The sequence below is a fragment of the Acanthopagrus latus genome, chromosome 1 (assembly GCF_904848185.1).
Source record: "Acanthopagrus latus isolate v.2019 chromosome 1, fAcaLat1.1, whole genome shotgun sequence".
In the NCBI taxonomy this organism is placed as follows: domain Eukaryota; kingdom Metazoa; phylum Chordata; class Actinopteri; order Spariformes; family Sparidae; genus Acanthopagrus; species Acanthopagrus latus.
This window is the reverse complement of record NC_051039.1, coordinates 643167-660912: the sequence shown is the minus strand read 5'-3', so window position 1 is coordinate 660912 and position 17746 is coordinate 643167. Positions and strand designations below refer to the sequence as shown.

Genomic DNA, 17746 nt, shown 5'->3' with positions numbered 1-17746 from the left:
AACACACCTTAATTAATTAGTTAATAATTTAAACATCACATACACAGGCAGAAAAAGAAACTCAGATTCATGTAATAAAAGCAATTTCAGTCTGAAGATTAACATAAACAGTTGTAACAAAAATATCACTTTCTCTCTTTCCTGTCATGATCTCCAGCTGTCACGATCTTATTAAAGCACAGAAGAAAAGAAGCCTCTCAACTACCTGGCTGTGTTGACATTACAGTTTTTTGTTTGAAACTTGATACAGTGCTGCAGAGTTCCTTGTTATTGTGTATTTACTGAATATAGATTTTCAAAGATACGCCTGTTGTGACGTCATGGTGCCTGCTGCAGATATAAGACGTGAAGTTGTGAGACTGTGACAGACTGAAGGAGAAGCAGCAGTTTGTCTCTGTTTCCTCTGAAGGTGAAGCCTCTTCAGTTCAACCTGCAGGTGAGTTCAGACAGGTGAGCATCTGACCAGGAGACAGATTGACTTTTGTCTTTTTGGGATTCTTCCTTCTACCCAGAATCACAGAATTAGCAAAAAGCTGAGCTGAAGGTTGTAAAAGTTTGGTCACGGTACAGTAATATTTGCTACACAGGCTGTGACTGTGACGACTGACGCCACATTTTTTTTGATGATGGTGAACGTTGCTCCAGCTGGACCCACTTTGGATGCAGTTTTGTGGGGAAGCTCTGACCGTCACTCCCTGTTGTGCTGAGCGTGGTGTATCTTCATGGGGAGTGACGGGGACGAAGCTTCTCTGCAGTCGTGCATCTGTTCTCTGATTTAATCCTTCTTGTGTCCTCAGAGCCTCAGACAGATCCACATCAGCCGGTATTACTTCCAGCAAAAACTGACGATGAAGGTGAGTCTGTGAACTGATGTCTGACAGATGTCAAAGTTCTGTCTCTGTGAAGAGGCTTGTGATGTCTGACTTTGACCACACCACCATGAAACTAGAAAACAAACAAATGACAACCTGTCCTGTGTTCAGCTGCTCTCAGTCGTCGTCCTCCTCCTGGCTCCAGCGCTCACCAGCGGCATTAAAAAGCATCCGAAGGACTGCAGTGTCATCCATCATGACAAGAGACAACGCAGTGGGGTGTTCACCATCTATCCTGATGGACCCAGGTCTGCTGTCCAGGTACACGTCCTCCTCTCTGGGTCGCAGGTTGACATTTATGTAAAGCAGCAGGTGTTTTCCTTTTGAGATGGACGCTGAGTCAGATCAGAGGATCATCAAATGTATGACCTGATACTTCCTGTAGTGTTTCATCCTGATCTCATCCTTTCAGTCAGTAATCATCAGACATCAGCCTGTTGTGGCACACAGCCTCCTGTATACAGTTCAAACAGCTGTGACTTCACTAATGACTGACTGTGTGTGTGTGTAGGTGTACTGTGACATGGACTCACTGAAAGGAGGCTGGACGGTGAGTACCGAACTGAACTTCATCCAGTCAAAGCCCAGTGGTTTTCAACATGAAGCTCCCATCACAATAAATCACGTACCAGTAAGACTGTGTGGAAACCTGAGCTGTCAGGTGTCTCGTGTGTTCGTCTGTCCAGGTGTTCCAGACGAGGATGGACGGCTCGGTGAACTTCTACAGGCCCTGGGATCAATACAAGAAGGGCTTTGGGAGCGCTGCTGGAGAGTACTGGCTCGGTGAGAGACGGAACCAAACTAACCATCATGTGACCTCATGAAATCAGGATCAGAACCACTGAAACAAAAATAAGACATTTAAACTCTGAGACAAAAGTCAGAACCGCCCCAACAATGTTGAAGTGGACCTCATCATGGTCCGTGTGAAAGTCACTGCTGAGAAAGAAGAAACATTAAAATGTAGAGTAAATTAGAGACTGTAGCTGAAGTCTGTGTGTGTGTGTGTGTGTGTGTGTGTGTGTGTGTGTGTGTGTGTGTGTGTGTGTGTGTGTGCAGGTCTTGACCACATCCACCACCTGACTAAAGGCCGTAAAGTGGAGCTCCTGGTCCAGATGGAGGACTTTGAGGGGAAAACTGTGTTTGCTCGTTACACTTCGTTCTCTGTCGAAGGAGAATGTGACGGATATTTACTGAAGGTGTCTGGATTCATCAACGGAGGGGCAGGTCAGTGAGTCGACGGCGGGCTGTGAATCATTCTTTCAGCAGCACGAGACGTTGTTGATGTTAGAGAGTCGACCACGAAGCTCAGATGAGATCAAATATTCATAACGCAGCCAGGACCTCTGGACAGGGGACAAAAATTTAAACTTTCGTATATCGAGCGCAGTAAAACAACAGTCAGTTCACCAGCTGCCAGTAGTTCCATGTAGTTTATGTAGTATGTATTTAACAGTAGTTAAATGTTAATAAATCAGAAGTAATGATCATGACTAAAACATAAATATACATTTAATTGGGATGTGGAAAGGATAACATATCTTGGGATTAATATAACAAAGAGTTTGGACAAATTGTTCACAATGAATTTTGATGAATTAATAAGCCAAATCAAACAGGACCTAAACAGATGGTCCATAATCCCACTCTCAAAATTATACAGATGAACATATATAATAATATTTCTGTTTCTTTTTAAAGCACTACCCATATATATTGTGTGGGATTTTATTATAAGGAAGTTTATGTAGAATGGCAGGAAACCAAGAATTAAAAAGAATTATCTTAAATTGCCAAAAGAAATATGTGGCCTAGACCTTCCAAACCTGCAAGCTTATTATCAAGCAGCACAAGAAAGAAATGTTAAAGTTTGGATGGGAGAATGTTCACATACAAAATGGAGAGAGATGGAAATAAACTGTGGAGATATACCATTAACTGTTCTCCCTTTTTCCAAATACAAAAAAATCATACATTGAGAATGGAGACAATAGATGGGTAGCTGCTACACTTAAGGTTTGGACGGAAGTCTGTCACAATTTAAAATTAAGTGAAGATGTAATTTTTCTGAGAGAAAAGGGGAGTGATCCAGACTTCTCTAATAGAATGGACCAAACGTTTAACATATGGACATCCAAAGGTTTATGTGAATTTGGACAAATGTTTGTGGATGAAGAAATGAAATCTTTTGAACAGCTATCGTTACAATATGGTTTACCCAAGTCTCATTATTTTCAATTCTTCCAAGTGAGAAGACACCCCAAATCCAAAGAAAATGTAAAAGTGATGTAACCTCAAGCTGTTGGAGGAAATGCAGGGAGCAAATAGCACACCACAGTCATGTATTTTGGTCATGTAAAGTTGTAGGTGGTTTTTGGGAAGATTCTGTTAAATAAATAAAGAGAACTGTCAAATATTTTTGGCATCTCTGTGAATAAAAATCCATTAGCTTCATTACTTGGAAAACTTCCAGAAAACATTAGGAAGAAAGTGTATATTTGTTTTTAATAAGAGTGGCATTAATTAAACAAATGACAAGAAATTGGTTGAAAGATGATAATTTAAGTAATCCCAAATGGAAGGATCTTGTAAAAGAGATATACGTAATGGAAAAAACAATGAGAATTAGAAATCAAGTCAATATTTTTGAAAAAAGATGGGAAAAATGGGTAAGGTATATAACAAATAATATCTTTAATGATTTGTAAAATATGTTTCTCATAGATATTACATATTTTGTCTTGCTTGTCTTGTATACTTGTAATCAACTACACATTGCCTTTGTTTCTGAATACAGGCAGATGCAACTGTAAGTAAGCACTCATGTCTTTGTTATGCATAGTTTCTGCATATGTTTCTGAAAAATGTATCCTCTGACTGAAACCTTATGTAATTATTTAAATTAGTAATTGGTATTTTTTAACATTTATTTTATCTTTTATTTATTTATTATTATTACTATTATTATTTTTTACTTTATCACAATGTCGGATTATTTTGTATTATGTTTTCGTTGTCTGTCTGTTAACTGAAAGAAAAAGATAATTTGAAAAAATAATAAAATAAAAATGTATAAAAATTATGATTAAATCACAACTGTTCCTTCAGTCCATCTGATGAATCCACATAGTTTTAGTCTGATGTTCAAAGTTTATATGAATTTACCAACACTGTGGTTCTTGTATGTGTTTCTCTAGGAGACTCCCTGAGTTATCACAATGGACAAAAGTTCACGACCTTCGACAAAGACCAGGATGCCTGGAAAGGGAACTGTGCCAGAAGTTACCTGGGAGCGTTCTGGTACAGGTCTTGTCACCAGGTAAATCCCAACGGGGTTTATCGTTGGGGGGCTGATAAAACTCTCTATGCTGTTGGAGTGGAGTGGTACCATTGGAAGCGTAATGACTACTCCCTGAAGAGCATCAGGATGAAGATCCGTCCTGTGCACTAGATCTCCAGGACCATCGTACAGCAGAATATCATCAGCTGACCTCTTCAGTGATTTCTTTCTCTTTCTGTCATTAAGCATGTAATCTCTTAATGGGCCGTGTTTTCCTGAAACTGGTTCCCAGCACAGTCCAGCAGCACACCAACTCATGTTAGTGAACATCTGTGGTGTCTTGCAGCAGCAGCAGTTAGCAACATTTAGCAACAGTTAGCAGCAGTTAGCAGCAGCAGTATTGTGGTGTGCATTTCCATTCTAATGCTGCAGCCTGAACGTGTCATCCTGAGTGAGGGGTGAAGCTGCTGAACGTTTGGATGTAGATTTAATATTTTTAGAGTGAATAATTAGAAAACTGGTGCCGTCTGCGTTCCTTCAGAAACGTGGGCTCAAAGTGAACATAGGAGCTTATGAGGGAGTTGGTGGTCTGTGTGCTTCCATAGTTACAGGCCTGTGATCAGCACAACATTGATTAAATCAGGCTCAACACACAAATATGTAACATCCCAAATATTAATACACATCAGCAACGTGTCAGGACTTCAGGCTGAACTGGTGAACTGAGCCGCAGCTGTGACTCCCTCAGCTGGACTGCTGCTCCATGTGAGCCAGCAGAACCTTCGGCCCGTCAACAGTTAATGGATAAAGATCAACGTTTAGTCTCATGGTGTGTTCATCTCTGCACTGTCCTGATATTTGGTGGAGGGTTAAACTTTAATGTGAATCATAACCTGCTGTATGATGACAATAAATAAGAAGCTGAGCATCAAGCTGATGTGATCTGATGTCTTCATGTGCTCAGAGATGTGTTATTTCTGTCTCCTGACGCCTCCCAGTATGGGGCGCCGATTGTAAAGTTGTGCATGCACAACAAACCATGTTTAAAAAACATATGTGAATTTTAAAATGTTACTTCTGACAGGTTTACAGCAGTATTAGTGAACTTTGTGATCTTTACTTCTCTTGTAAAAATATGTCAGTGTTAAATATAAATGTTAAATATAAATGCTAAATGTTAAATATAAATGCTAAATGTTAAATATAAATGCTAAATGTTATATCTAAATGCCAGGAGTGAAACAAAATATTTCCCTAATATGCAAATTCACACTTCCTGTCACAGGAAGTACCAAAATAAAAGCATGAAGAAAACATGGCTAAGTAGCACCACGACCCAAACCCGCCTCACCAGTGTTGCTGCGTGCCATGTACATAAAGACAAGCTAAACAGGGTAAAGAGAAAAAAGTTGGCTGAACAGTTTGTCTCCTGTGAGGAGGGCAGAAAGATCACTTTTGGTTCTTTGAATGAGAGGGAGCTGGTCATATGTTCATTGGTCAGTTTGTTTGTTTAATGTCACATTCATCGGACCATTTTATGTAATTGTAACCAACTGTAACCAATCATTTGAGTATTTTGAGTTGGCAAAGTTTATGAGTTTGTGTAAATTAATTCAAATAAAAACAGGTAATAACATAACACACAGCCATTAGGATTCTCCCCCCACCAACCACATCCATCCCCCACACTTTTGAAAAGCTTGCTACGCCCCTGTTCATGATACCTTCAGTTCATTAAGAATAATCACTGTAAAGGGATCGTATGTTTCATGAGTCTGATTGTGAGACTGCGGTCTGACCCAAATTCAGAGCAGTTTCATTGCGATTACCGTAAATGTTAGAATATTTGCGCACCGAAAGAAATGGTGTGGCTGATTTGACCAAGCACATCATGAACCACGGCTAGCTGGACCGCAGCATAATGACGTCACCTGACAAAACAAAACACCTACAAACCACTGAGGGGCTGCTGAACCAGTACCAGTAGTGATGATTCACGACCTCTAATCTTCAGATCCACTGAGTGTATGTTTGTATTCCCCATCAGGTCCAGCAGATGTAGACAGAGATCCACTAGGTTAACTCACAACTGAAGATAAAACAAACACTGACAGTCAAACAGTGTGAGCTGCTCCAACACACCTGCTCTGTGTTTACTGCCTCACCACCTACTGGGCAAAGAGGAAACTACATTTAAAATGTCCCTTTAAAAGGCAGAGTCTGACAGTCACATACCTGAGGAGATGGTTATTGATCAGCTCACGACCAGAGAAAGCAGCCTGATGATATCTGTCTACAGCTAGCTGCATTTAGCATCTCTCTGATTCCTCTGCGGGATCACTGAACTGGGTTCTGATCCTTCTAGGTTCTGCTGATCCAGATCATCTCCACAGATGAACACCACTCTGTGATGTTTGAATTTACATGCTGTAATTACTACATGCTAATGAAAACTGGGGAGACGATTAACAGGTCCTGGGTTGTGTACAGTAAATCAAAGGATTCCGTTCTATGCTTTTGTTGTTGGCTTTTTGGGAATGGAAATACACAGCTGAGTTCCAATGGCTTCAGGTGAGAGAAGCTTTTCAACACTGAATCGACTGAAAACAAGTTGTCTGTCCTCACAACCACCGGTACAGAACATGAAGTATGAAAAACACTGGATATGGAGTCAGTGATAGCTAAGTAAGTTTGCTGAGGCCAAAGCACGAAGGGTCAGATTTGTATGACGACTTGATCTCAACTGTGCCACCTGGTCAAAGGAAGAAGATGAATATAGTGACAAAGAAGAATTGCTGTCACTACTTGAGTAACCTGCTGTTATTGTGTGACAGGAGACAGAAGTCCATCATTAACGTCTACTAGAGAAGTCCTGCTGGATAATCAAGGTAACTGATGCACATTTAATGATATTTTAGTGGACAAAAATTATTCTTATTTTTACAAACAAGATGATATACAGTATGAACTTTTGTACATACTGCAAGGTGCAGTTCCAGACATCTACACATCACTGATGTATGAAGACCGGTGAGAAGTTACAACAACAAGCAGGACTTTCTGTCTATGGCATATGTGCAATGAAACACATGGACAACAATGTACATGGATGGACTCAATCAAGAGGATGAGGATCCAGAATATGTCTTGTGGATATGTTCCACTCTCTCCCTCTCAAGCTTGAGGTATCTGGATGGCAACACATTTGGATCTTTGAGTTTACACAGTTTAGATACAGCGATGACTAATTGGTTTTCCTTGTGTGAGTGAAGGTCCAGGAGTTGGTTTCCAACTTTGAGTGTCAAAGTTTAGCAGCCAGGCCACCGTAAAAGCACTAAACCTGAGTTTGGCCCTCTCGCCAAGCGGTGGGAGATGCCTGAAGGTTTATGTTTCTGTAGAAGGACAGGGAACACATTTGGGTCATTTTGGGGACAAGACCTAAGGTTGATCACAGCCAAGTTAGATGAATTATGGGAGATGAGCAGGGAGAACAGGTCAACTCCTCTTTTAGTCTGTTGGATAATTTACCAAAGTGACCAATTAGAAGAAGTGGGTGTGCACTGGAGAAGGCACTCTAAAAACCCTCACACAGCAAGAAAAGGGAGGGTGGCTACTCGTAGAATTCCTGAGATTGAAGGATATGGGAGTTCTGATAGGGTAGAGGGCTTGGCATGAGTTGGGCTTGGCATTGCTTTTGCCATAGATTTGAGAATATCAGAAATGCGGCCGCTTTCTGGGTCGGACGCAGGATTGAAATCTGTTTCAATAAAGATTGTTACACCCAGCCTTGCCTCCGCAGAATTTATCATCATCAAACTATGAGCCGACACCTTTCAATCAAGAGAGCCCAGAAACCACAAGCTCTCTAGCATCAGTTGCTTTACACAATGTCTATTAATAATTACCATTTCACTGTTACAATCTCACTCCCATATACTCACTCTCTACACACACACACACACACACACACACACACTCTCTCTCTCTCTCTCTGTCTCTCTCTCTCTCCCCTTCTCCACCTCTTCCTCTCACACACCACTACTACTGTAGGTTAGCATTCATTGTTTTGTAATTTTTTGTAATATGTTGCACAGTAATTTGTAGTGATTGTTACATTGTAATTTCATGATTGAAGTCCCATTCACTGTCTTTCTCTTGGAGCTGGAAGTTAAACTTATTATTGTTATTTAACAGCACGGCTGGAACATTAATTCACTTCCTGGTGATGATGCTACTTAACTCTCTCATGGAATATGATAACAAAACGGGCAGCATCCTGCTGAACGATGGCTCGCTTGACTTCAGACAGCAAATATTGACCTGAGGAGGACACAAAGTGTCAGTTTCATTACACAGAATCATTTTCTTGACATGGGATGAAGTGTTACAGGCAGAGCTACATTCATTCCTATGAAAGCTGCACCTTGTAGATGAAAAACTTTGACTTCCCAGCTATAAAATGACCTGAATCTATTGTGTTGTGGGGCACATAGACTGTGCACCTGAGAGACTTCCACTGTCCGAACCTGCTAACTTCTGGTTTAGTGCCTGTAATCGGAGAGATTTTTCGGTTTATTGTGACAAAATGTTGGTTTCTGATCATTAACTTGATCTTCGCAAATTAAATGAGGCAGCAATACGTTAGCATACTGATTAACAACATCGAGCTTTAAGTTAAACTTATAATTGTTATTTACAGCACAGCGGGAACACGGATTCAGTTCCTGGTGATGATGCAACTTAACTCTCCCATGGAGTATGATAACGACACGGGCAGCATCCTGCTGAACGATGGCTCGCTTGACTTCAGACAGAACTTCAAATATTGACCTGAGGAGGACACAAAGTTTCAGTTTCATTACACAGAATCATTTTCTCAGTGTTTATCTTTTACTCCAACACCTGAACTGTTCCCTCTGACATTAAAAGCATCTTTTTCTAGAAGACAAATGTGACACAAGGGAGAAAAACACAAATGCAAACTCATCTCTTTGCAATATTTTTTTCCACTTTAAAAGAGTCAATATTTTAAAACTACTTCAGGCTGAAACATACATATCAAATATTAATTACATTTTGGGGACTTTAACCCTTTAATGGCCAGTATGTTGACATAGATCAATGGCTGGGTTAGGGTTCACCTGGCCAAAATGAGCAGCCCCACATGAGCCTGCAGTTCCTCCTTGTCCACATCTCACCAGTCTGGGACTGAGCGTCTCCCCTGCACGTTTGTTGAGGCCACAATATTCCGCAGGATTCCATCCGTCAGCGGCAGGTCAGAGCTGGATGTCGTGTCACTAATTTGGGTGCCAGGATAGTGTGCCGGTCCAGCTGAATGTTTCTGAATAAAAAAGTTGTTAAAACAGTGTGTTTGTGCAAGAAGCCACATACCGGTTTGTTGACATCCATGTCCTCCAGTAACTAGACCGAACTAGTCAATCCATCAAGCGTGTGCTCAACAGGCTAAACAGGCTATTGTAAGGCTCATGGCTCATGACAGGCTGTAACATGGACATGTACATTATGAAAAGAAAAACGAAAATGCTGGAATACGTTTCCGTCTCTGACAGTGAGGGAGTGAGCGCACGCTCGACGGATTGACTAGTTTGGTCTAGCTACCGGACGACACAGATGTCAACAAACCGGTATGTAGCTCCTTGTACAAACACACTGTTTTAACTACTTTATTATTCATTTTGAGTCATACAGGCTGCAGTGCTGTGTTGTAAGGTGTCTGCTGATGTTGCATGACTTTTGGGGTGAGATGTGGAGCATGTTAAGAAGCTTAAAACACAGTGTAAAATTCTGACCCTATGCTGTTAACTGTCAATGCTAACGCTCCGTTCACAGAGCCCTGTAATGGTTGGACCAAATGTGTTCACGTCTTCAGTACTGGCAAGTCAAGGGTAGATTGAGCAATGAAGCTGCATGTTTAAATCGACCAAAGTTCTCCTTTAAATAAGGTAAAAAAGCAAATTCACCAGATCAGTCTCATAAAAAGACACAAAACTGTCACTGTGATTAATAATTAACTTAATAACTACAATCAAATGACCATAACAGCTGTGATGGACGAAGGGTTCTGGAGTCTTTGACAGAGTCGTGGTCAGCAACATTGACTCTTGTACAATACAATACAATACCGGTCCTTATAGGTTGTTTGGCTGGGCAGGGAAAAACAGGGAAAAAATAAATAAGTTATTTGATTTCAGTTACATTGATGATCATGCACTGAAAGTTGTTTTATTTTGAAAAACAGATTCTCTTTTAACAACATCCATCCGTTCCTCTTGACGCACTTCACATGAACCTGTTTCAGTCACATTATACCCCAAAAAATAAGCCCTGAAGCTAAAATTAGTGGGAAACAAACGTTGTCAAAGAGCAACTGTGGCCCAGTGATGAGACAGAAGAAGAGACAACAACTGCCGAGAAAAAGGAAGCGACATATCGGGAGATTGACAACTGCCCTCAAGTTGGCTGATAAAGGCTGTAAATGACGGTGGCCTGTTATGAAAACATGGATACACAGCACCATGACACAAACCTGCCTCAACAGTGTTGCTGTGTGCCATGTACATAAAAAAGATGTGAGAAAAAAAAAAACAAAGAGAAAAACACTGTTTCCATAAGTAGTCAAAGATTTATATACTGCTGAACTAAGCACTTTCTAGACTACTTACATGCATAATATGAAGTACTTTTACTGTGCAGCTTTCGAGTAATCCTGTTTCAAAATCCTTAAGAGAAAACAAGAATAATTCTCGAGATGTGGTCCTCATCAAAGCTTGAGTCTCACCTGTCTCACCTGGAGAAGCCTGGAAGCTCTGTGAGGATGATGATCTTTGATTTCTCCAGTGTGTTCAACACCATTCAGCCTGCAATTCTGGGGGACAAGCTGGAGTTCATGGAGGTGGACCAACCCCTCACATCCTGGATCACCTCACCAGCCGGCCACAGTATGTGAGGACGTGGGACTACGTGTTGGACACAATAATCCGCTGTACATTGGCCCACAGGGAATAGTCCTGTCCTCTTTCCTGTTCACCCTGTACACTGCAGACTTCTACCACCAATCACCCCACAGCCATCTGCATAAGTTCACTGATGACCCTGATGACCCTGCTATCCCTGCGGTCCACGTGTGTGAAGGAGAGGTACCGCAGGTCCAGGTGTGTGAAGGAGAGGCACCACAAGTCCAAGTGTGTGAAGGAGAGGTACCGCAAGTCCAGGTGTGTGAAGGAGCGGTACCGCAGGTCCACGTGTGTGAAGGAGAGGTACCGCAGGTCCAGGTGTGTGAAGGAGCGGTACCGCAGGTCCAAGTGTGTGAAGGAGAGGTACCGCAGGTCCAGGTGTGTGAAGGAGAGGCACCACAAGTCCAAGTGTGTGAAGGAGAGGTACCGCAAGTCCAGGTGTGTGAAGGAGCGGTACCGCAGGTCCACGTGTGTGAAGGAGAGGTACCGCAGGTCCAGGTGTGTGAAGGAGCGGTACCGCAGGTCCACGTGTGTGAAGGAGAGGTACCGCAGGTCCAAGTGTGTGAAGGAGAGGTACCGCAGGTCCAAGTGTGTGAAGGAGAGGTACCGCAAGTCCAGGTGTGTGAAGGAGCGGTACCGCAGGTCCACGTGTGTGAAGGAGAGGTACCGCAGGTCCAAGTGTGTGAAGGAGAGGTACCGCAGGTCCAAGTGTGTGAAGGAGAGGTACCGCAAATCCAGGTGTATGAAGGAGAGGTACCGCAGGTCCAGGTGTATGAAGGAGAGGTACCGCAGGTCCAGGTGTGTGAAGGAGAGGTACCGCAGGTCCAGGTGTGTGAAGGAGAGGTACCGCAGGTCCAGGTGTGTGAAGGAGAGGTACCGCAGGTCCAAGAGTGTGAAGGAGAGGTACCGCAAGTCCAGGTGTGTGAAGGAGAGATACCGCAGGTCCAAGTGTGTGAAGGAGAGGTACCGCAGGTCCACGTGTGTGAAGGAGAGGTACCGCAGGTCCAAGTGTGTGAAGGAGAGGTACCGCAGGTCCAAGTGTGTGAAGGAGAGGTACCGCAGGTCCAGGTGTGTGAAGGAGAGGTACCGCAGGTCCAAGTGTGTGAAGGAGAGGTACCGCAAGTCCAAGTGTGTGAAGGAGAGGTACCGCAGGTCCAAGTGTGTGAAGGAGAGGTACCGCAAGTCCAACTCTGTGAAGGAGAGGTACCGCAAATCCAGGTGTGTGAAGGAGAGGTACCGCAAGTCCAACTCTGTGAAGGAGAGGTACCGCAAATCCAGGTGTGTGAAGGAGAGGTACCGCAGGTCCAGGTGTATGAAGGAGAGGTACCGCAAGTCCAGGTGTGTGAAGGAGAGGTACCGCAAGTCCAGGTGTGTGAAGGAGCGGTACCGCAGGTCCAAGTGTGTGAAGGACAGGTACCGCAAGTCCAGGTGTGTGAAGGAGCGGTACCGCAGGTCCAAATGTGTGAAGGAGAGGTACTGCAGGTCCAAGTGTGTGAAGGAGAGGTACCGCAGGTCCAGGTGTGCGAAGGAGAGGTACCGCAGGTCCAAGTGTGTGAAGGAGAGGTACCGCAGGTCCACGTGTGTGAAGGAGAGGTACCGCAAGTCCAGGTGTGTGAAGGAGAGGTATCGCAGGTCCAAGTGTGTGAAGGAGAGGTACCGCAAATCCAGGTGTGTGAAGGAGAGATACCGCAGGTCCAGGTGTATGAAGGAGAGGTACCGCAAGTCCACGTGTGTGAAGGAGAGGTAGCGCAGGTCCACGTGTGTGAAGGAGAGGTATCGCAGGTCCAAGTGTGTGAAGGAGAGGCACCGAAAGTCCAAGTGTGTGAAGGAGAGGTACCGCAAGTCCAGGTGTGTGAAGGAGCGGTACCGCAGGTCCACGTGTGTGAAGGAGAGGTACCGCAGGTCCAGGTGTGTGAAGGAGCGGTACCGCAGGTCCAAGTGTGTGAAGGAGAGGTACCGCAGGTCCAAGTGTGTGAAGGAGAGGTACCGCAAGTCCAGGTGTGTGAAGGAGCGGTACCGCAGGTCCACGTGTGTGAAGGAGAGGTACCACAGGTCCAAGTGTGTGAAGGAGAGGTACCGCAGGTCCAAGTGTGTGAAGGAGAGGTACCGCAAATCCAGGTGTATGAAGGAGAGGTACCGCAGGTCCAGGTGTATGAAGGAGAGGTACCGCAGGTCCAGGTGTGTGAAGGAGAGGTACCGCAGGTCCAGGTGTGTGAAGGAGAGGTACCGCAGGTCCAGGTGTGTGAAGGAGAGGTACCGCAGGTCCAAGTGTATGAAGGAGAGATACCGCAAATCCACGTGTATGAAGGAGAGGTACCGCAGGTCCAGGTGTGTGAAGGAGAGGTACCGCAGGTCCAAGATTGTGAAGGAGAGGTACAGCAGGTCCAGGTGTGTGAAGGAGAGGTACCGCAGGTCCAGGTGTGTGAAGGAGAGGTACCGCAGGTCCAAGAGTGTGAAGGAGAGGTACCGCAAGTCCAGGTGTGTGAAGGAGAGATACCGCAGGTCCAAGTGTGTGAAGGAGAGGTACCGCAGGTCCAAGTGTGTGAAGGAGAGGTACCGCAGGTCCAGGTGTGTGAAGGAGAGGTACCGCAGGTCCAAGTGTGTGAAGGAGAGGTACCGCAAGTCCAAGTGTGTGAAGGAGAGATACCGCAGGTCCAAGTGTGTGAAGGAGAGGTACCGCAGGTCCAAGTGTATGAAGGAGAGATACCGCAAATCCACGTGTATGAAGGAGAGGTACCGCAGGTCCAGGTGTGTGAAGGAGAGGTACCGCAGGTCCAAGATTGTGAAGGAGAGGTACAGCAGGTCCAGGTGTGTGAAGGAGAGGTACCGCAGGTCCAGGTGTGTGAAGGAGAGGTACCGCAGGTCCAAGAGTGTGAAGGAGAGGTACCGCAAGTCCAGGTGTGTGAAGGAGAGATACCGCAGGTCCAAGTGTGTGAAGGAGAGGTACCGCAGGTCCAAGTGTGTGAAGGAGAGGTACCGCAGGTCCAGGTGTGTGAAGGAGAGGTACCGCAGGTCCAAGTGTGTGAAGGAGAGGTACCGCAAGTCCAAGTGTGTGAAGGAGAGGTACCGCAGGTCCAAGTGTGTGAAGGAGAGGTACCGCAAGTCCAAGTGTATGAAGGAGAGGTACCGCAAATCCAGGTGTGTGAAGGAGAGGTACCGCAAGTCCAACTCTGTGAAGGAGAGGTACCGCAAATCCAGGTGTGTGAAGGAGAGGTACCGCAGGTCCAGGTGTATGAAGGAGAGGTACCGCAAGTCCAGGTGTGTGAAGGAGAGGTACCGCAAGTCCAGGTGTGTGAAGGAGCGGTACCGCAGGTCCAAGTGTGTGAAGGAGAGGTACCGCAAGTCCAGGTGTGTGAAGGAGCGGTACCGCTGGTCCAAATGTGTGAAGGAGAGGTACCGCAAATCCAGGTGTATGAAGGAGAGATACCGCAGGTCCAGGTGTATGAAGGAGAGGTACCGCAAGTCCACGTGTGTGAAGGAGAGGTAGCGCAGGTCCACGTGTGTGAAGGAGAGGTATCGCAGGTCCAAGTGTGTGAAGGAGAGGCACCACAAGTCCAAGTGTGTGAAGGAGAGGTACCGCAAGTCCAGGTGTGTGAAGGAGCGGTACCGCAGGTCCACGTGTGTGAAGGAGAGGTACCGCAGGTCCAGGTGTGTGAAGGAGCGGTACCGCAGGTCCAAGTGTGTGAAGGAGAGGTACCGCAGGTCCAAGTGTGTGAAGGAGAGGTACCGCAAGTCCAGGTGTGTGAAGGAGCGGTACCGCAGGTCCACGTGTGTGAAGGAGAGGTACCGCAGGTCCAAGTGTGTGAAGGAGAGGTACCGCAGGTCCAAGTGTGTGAAGGAGAGGTACCGCAAATCCAGGTGTATGAAGGAGAGGTACCGCAGGTCCAGGTGTGTGAAGGAGAGGTACCGCAGGTCCAGGTGTGTGAAGGAGAGGTACCGCAGGTCCAGGTGTGTGAAGGAGAGGTACCGCAGGTCCAGGTGTGTGAAGGAGAGGTACCGCAGGTCCAAGTGTATGAAGGAGAGATACCGCAAATCCACGTGTATGAAGGAGAGGTACCGCAGGTCCAGGTGTGTGAAGGAGAGGTACCGCAGGTCCAAGATTGTGAAGGAGAGGTACAGCAGGTCCAGGTGTGTGAAGGAGAGGTACCGCAGGTCCAGGTGTGTGAAGGAGAGGTACCGCAGGTCCAAGAGTGTGAAGGAGAGGTACCGCAAGTCCAGGTGTGTGAAGGAGAGATACCGCAGGTCCAAGTGTGTGAAGGAGAGGTACCGCAGGTCCAAGTGTGTGAAGGAGAGGTACCGCAGGTCCAAGTGTGTGAAGGAGAGGTACCGCAGGTCCAGGTGTGTGAAGGAGAGGTACCGCAGGTCCAAGTGTGTGAAGGAGAGGTACCGCAAGTCCAAGTGTGTGAAGGAGAGGTACCGCAGGTCCAAGTGTGTGAAGGAGAGGTACCGCAAGTCCAAGTGTATGAAGGAGAGGTACCGCAAATCCAGGTGTGTGAAGGAGAGGTACCGCAAGTCCAACTCTGTGAAGGAGAGGTACCGCAAATCCAGGTGTGTGAAGGAGAGGTACCGCAGGTCCAGGTGTATGAAGGAGAGGTACCGCAAGTCCAGGTGTGTGAAGGAGAGGTACCGCAAGTCCAGGTGTGTGAAGGAGCGGTACCGCAGGTCCAAGTGTGTGAAGGAGAGGTACCGCAAGTCCAGGTGTGTGAAGGAGCGGTACCGCTGGTCCAAATGTGTGAAGGAGAGGTACTGCAGGTCCAAGTGTGTGAAGGAGAGGTACCGCAGGTCCAGGTGTGCGAAGGAGAGGTACCGCAGGTCCAAGTGTGTGAAGGAGAGGTACCGCAGGTCCACGTGTGTGAAGGAGAGGTACCGCAAGTCCAGGTGTGTGAAGGAGAGGTATCGCAGGTCCAAGTGTGTGAAGGAGAGGTACCGCAAATCCAGGTGTATGAAGGAGAGATACCGCAGGTCCAGGTGTATGAAGGAGAGGTACCGCAAGTCCACGTGTGTGAAGGAGAGGTAGCGCAGGTCCACGTGTGTGAAGGAGAGGTATCGCAGGTCCAAGTGTGTGAAGGAGAGGTACCGCAAGTCCAAGTGTGTGAAGGAGAGGTACCGCAAATCCAGGTGTATGAAGGAGAGGTACCGCAAATCCAGGTGTGTGAAGGAGAGGTACCGCAAATCCAGGTGTGTGAAGGAGAGGTACCGCAAATCCAGGTGTATGAAGGAGAGGTACCGCAAGTCCAAGTGTGTGAAGGAGAGGTACCGCAAGTCCAAGTGTATGAAGGAGAGGTACCGCAAGTCCAAGTGTATGAAGGAGAGGTACCGCAAGTCCAAGTGTATGAAGGAGAGGTACCGCAAATCCAGGTGTGTGAAGGAGAGGTACCGCAAATCCAGGTGTGTGAAGGAGAGGTACCGCAAGTCCAGGTGTGTGAAGGAGCGGTACCGCAGGTCCAAGTGTGTGAAGGAGAGGTACCGCAAGTCCAGGTGTGTGAAGGAGCGGTACCGCAGGTCCACGTGTGTGAAGGAGAGGTACCGCAGGTCCAAGTGTGTGAAGGAGAGGTACCGCAGGTCCAGGTGTGTGAAGGAGAGGTACCGCAGGTCCAGGTGTGTGAAGGAGAGGTATCGCAGGTCCAAGTGTGTGAAGGAGAGGTACCGCAGGTCCAGGTGTGTGAAGGAGAGGTACCGCAAGTCCAGGTGTGTGAAGGAGAGTTACCGCAGGTCCAAGTGTATGAAGGAGAGATACTGCAGGTCCAGGTGTGTGAAGGAGAGGTACCGCAAGTCCAGGTGTGTGAAGGAGAGGTACCGCAGGTCCAAGTGTGTGAAGGAGAGGTATCTTAAGTTTAATGTGCAACTTAGAATTTCAGAATGAACACTTCCTGTCTGACCATCACAATAAATCACGTACCAGTAAGACTGTGTCGAAACCTGAGCTGTCAGGTGTCTCGTGTGTTCGTCCCTCCAGGTGTTCCAGAGGAGGATGGACAGTTCGCTGAACTTCTACAGGCCCTGTGATCAATACAAGAAGGGCTTTGAGCTTCAGGACCATCATACAGCAGAAATTTGATTGTGGGCATGAGAGACTTCCACCAAGCGAACTGGCTAATTGTAGTTTCAGCGTTTGATTAAACACTTGGTTCAGATCACTAACTTGAGCTGCACAAATTAAATGAGGCAGGAATAAGTTAGTATACTGAACAACAACATTGAGCTCAAAGTTAAACTTATTGTTGTTATTTAACAGCACGGCTGGAACATTAATTCACTTCCTGGCGATGATGCAGCTACACTCTCTCATGGAATATGATAACAAAACAGGCAGCATCCTGCTGAACGATGGCTCGCTTGACTTCAGACAGAACATCAAATATTGACCTGAGGAGGACACAAAGTGTCAGTTTCATTACACAGAATCATTTTCTTAGTGTTTATCTTTGACTCCAACACCTGAACTGTTCCCTCTGACATTAAAAGCATCTTTTTCTAGAAGACAAATGTGACACAAGGGAGAAAAACACAAATGCAAACTCATCTCTCAGGAATGTGAGGAGAATCAATCGCCTGTTTATAGAAGTTTACCTGTGTTTCAGAAAGATGCAGATACATTCTAATTAATCTTTTGTAGAATG

At 45.9% G+C, this 17746-nt stretch overlaps 2 protein-coding genes across 7 annotated transcripts in view; both read left to right on the top strand.

Annotated features, from left to right (window-relative positions):
• The window catches only part of LOC119023366 (NACHT, LRR and PYD domains-containing protein 12-like), a 286857-nt gene that overhangs the window by 148101 nt on the left and 121010 nt on the right, over nucleotides 1-17746 (top strand). The gene's annotated exons all lie outside the window — the stretch shown is intronic.
• LOC119024150 (microfibril-associated glycoprotein 4-like) lies at nucleotides 292-5084 on the top strand. 2 transcript variants are annotated; one of them, XM_037106652.1, is made up of 7 exons: nucleotides 292-436; nucleotides 798-854; nucleotides 984-1133; nucleotides 1384-1422; nucleotides 1559-1655; nucleotides 1932-2099; nucleotides 4070-5084. In XM_037106652.1, exons 2-7 carry the CDS (start codon nucleotides 849-851, stop codon nucleotides 4321-4323), a joined length of 714 nt encoding a protein of 237 aa, XP_036962547.1. In that variant the 5' UTR covers nucleotides 292-436; nucleotides 798-848; the 3' UTR covers nucleotides 4324-5084. The 2 variants fall into 2 exon arrangements, with proteins under 2 accessions (XP_036962547.1, XP_036962557.1); XM_037106662.1 differs by having other exon boundaries at nucleotides 335-450.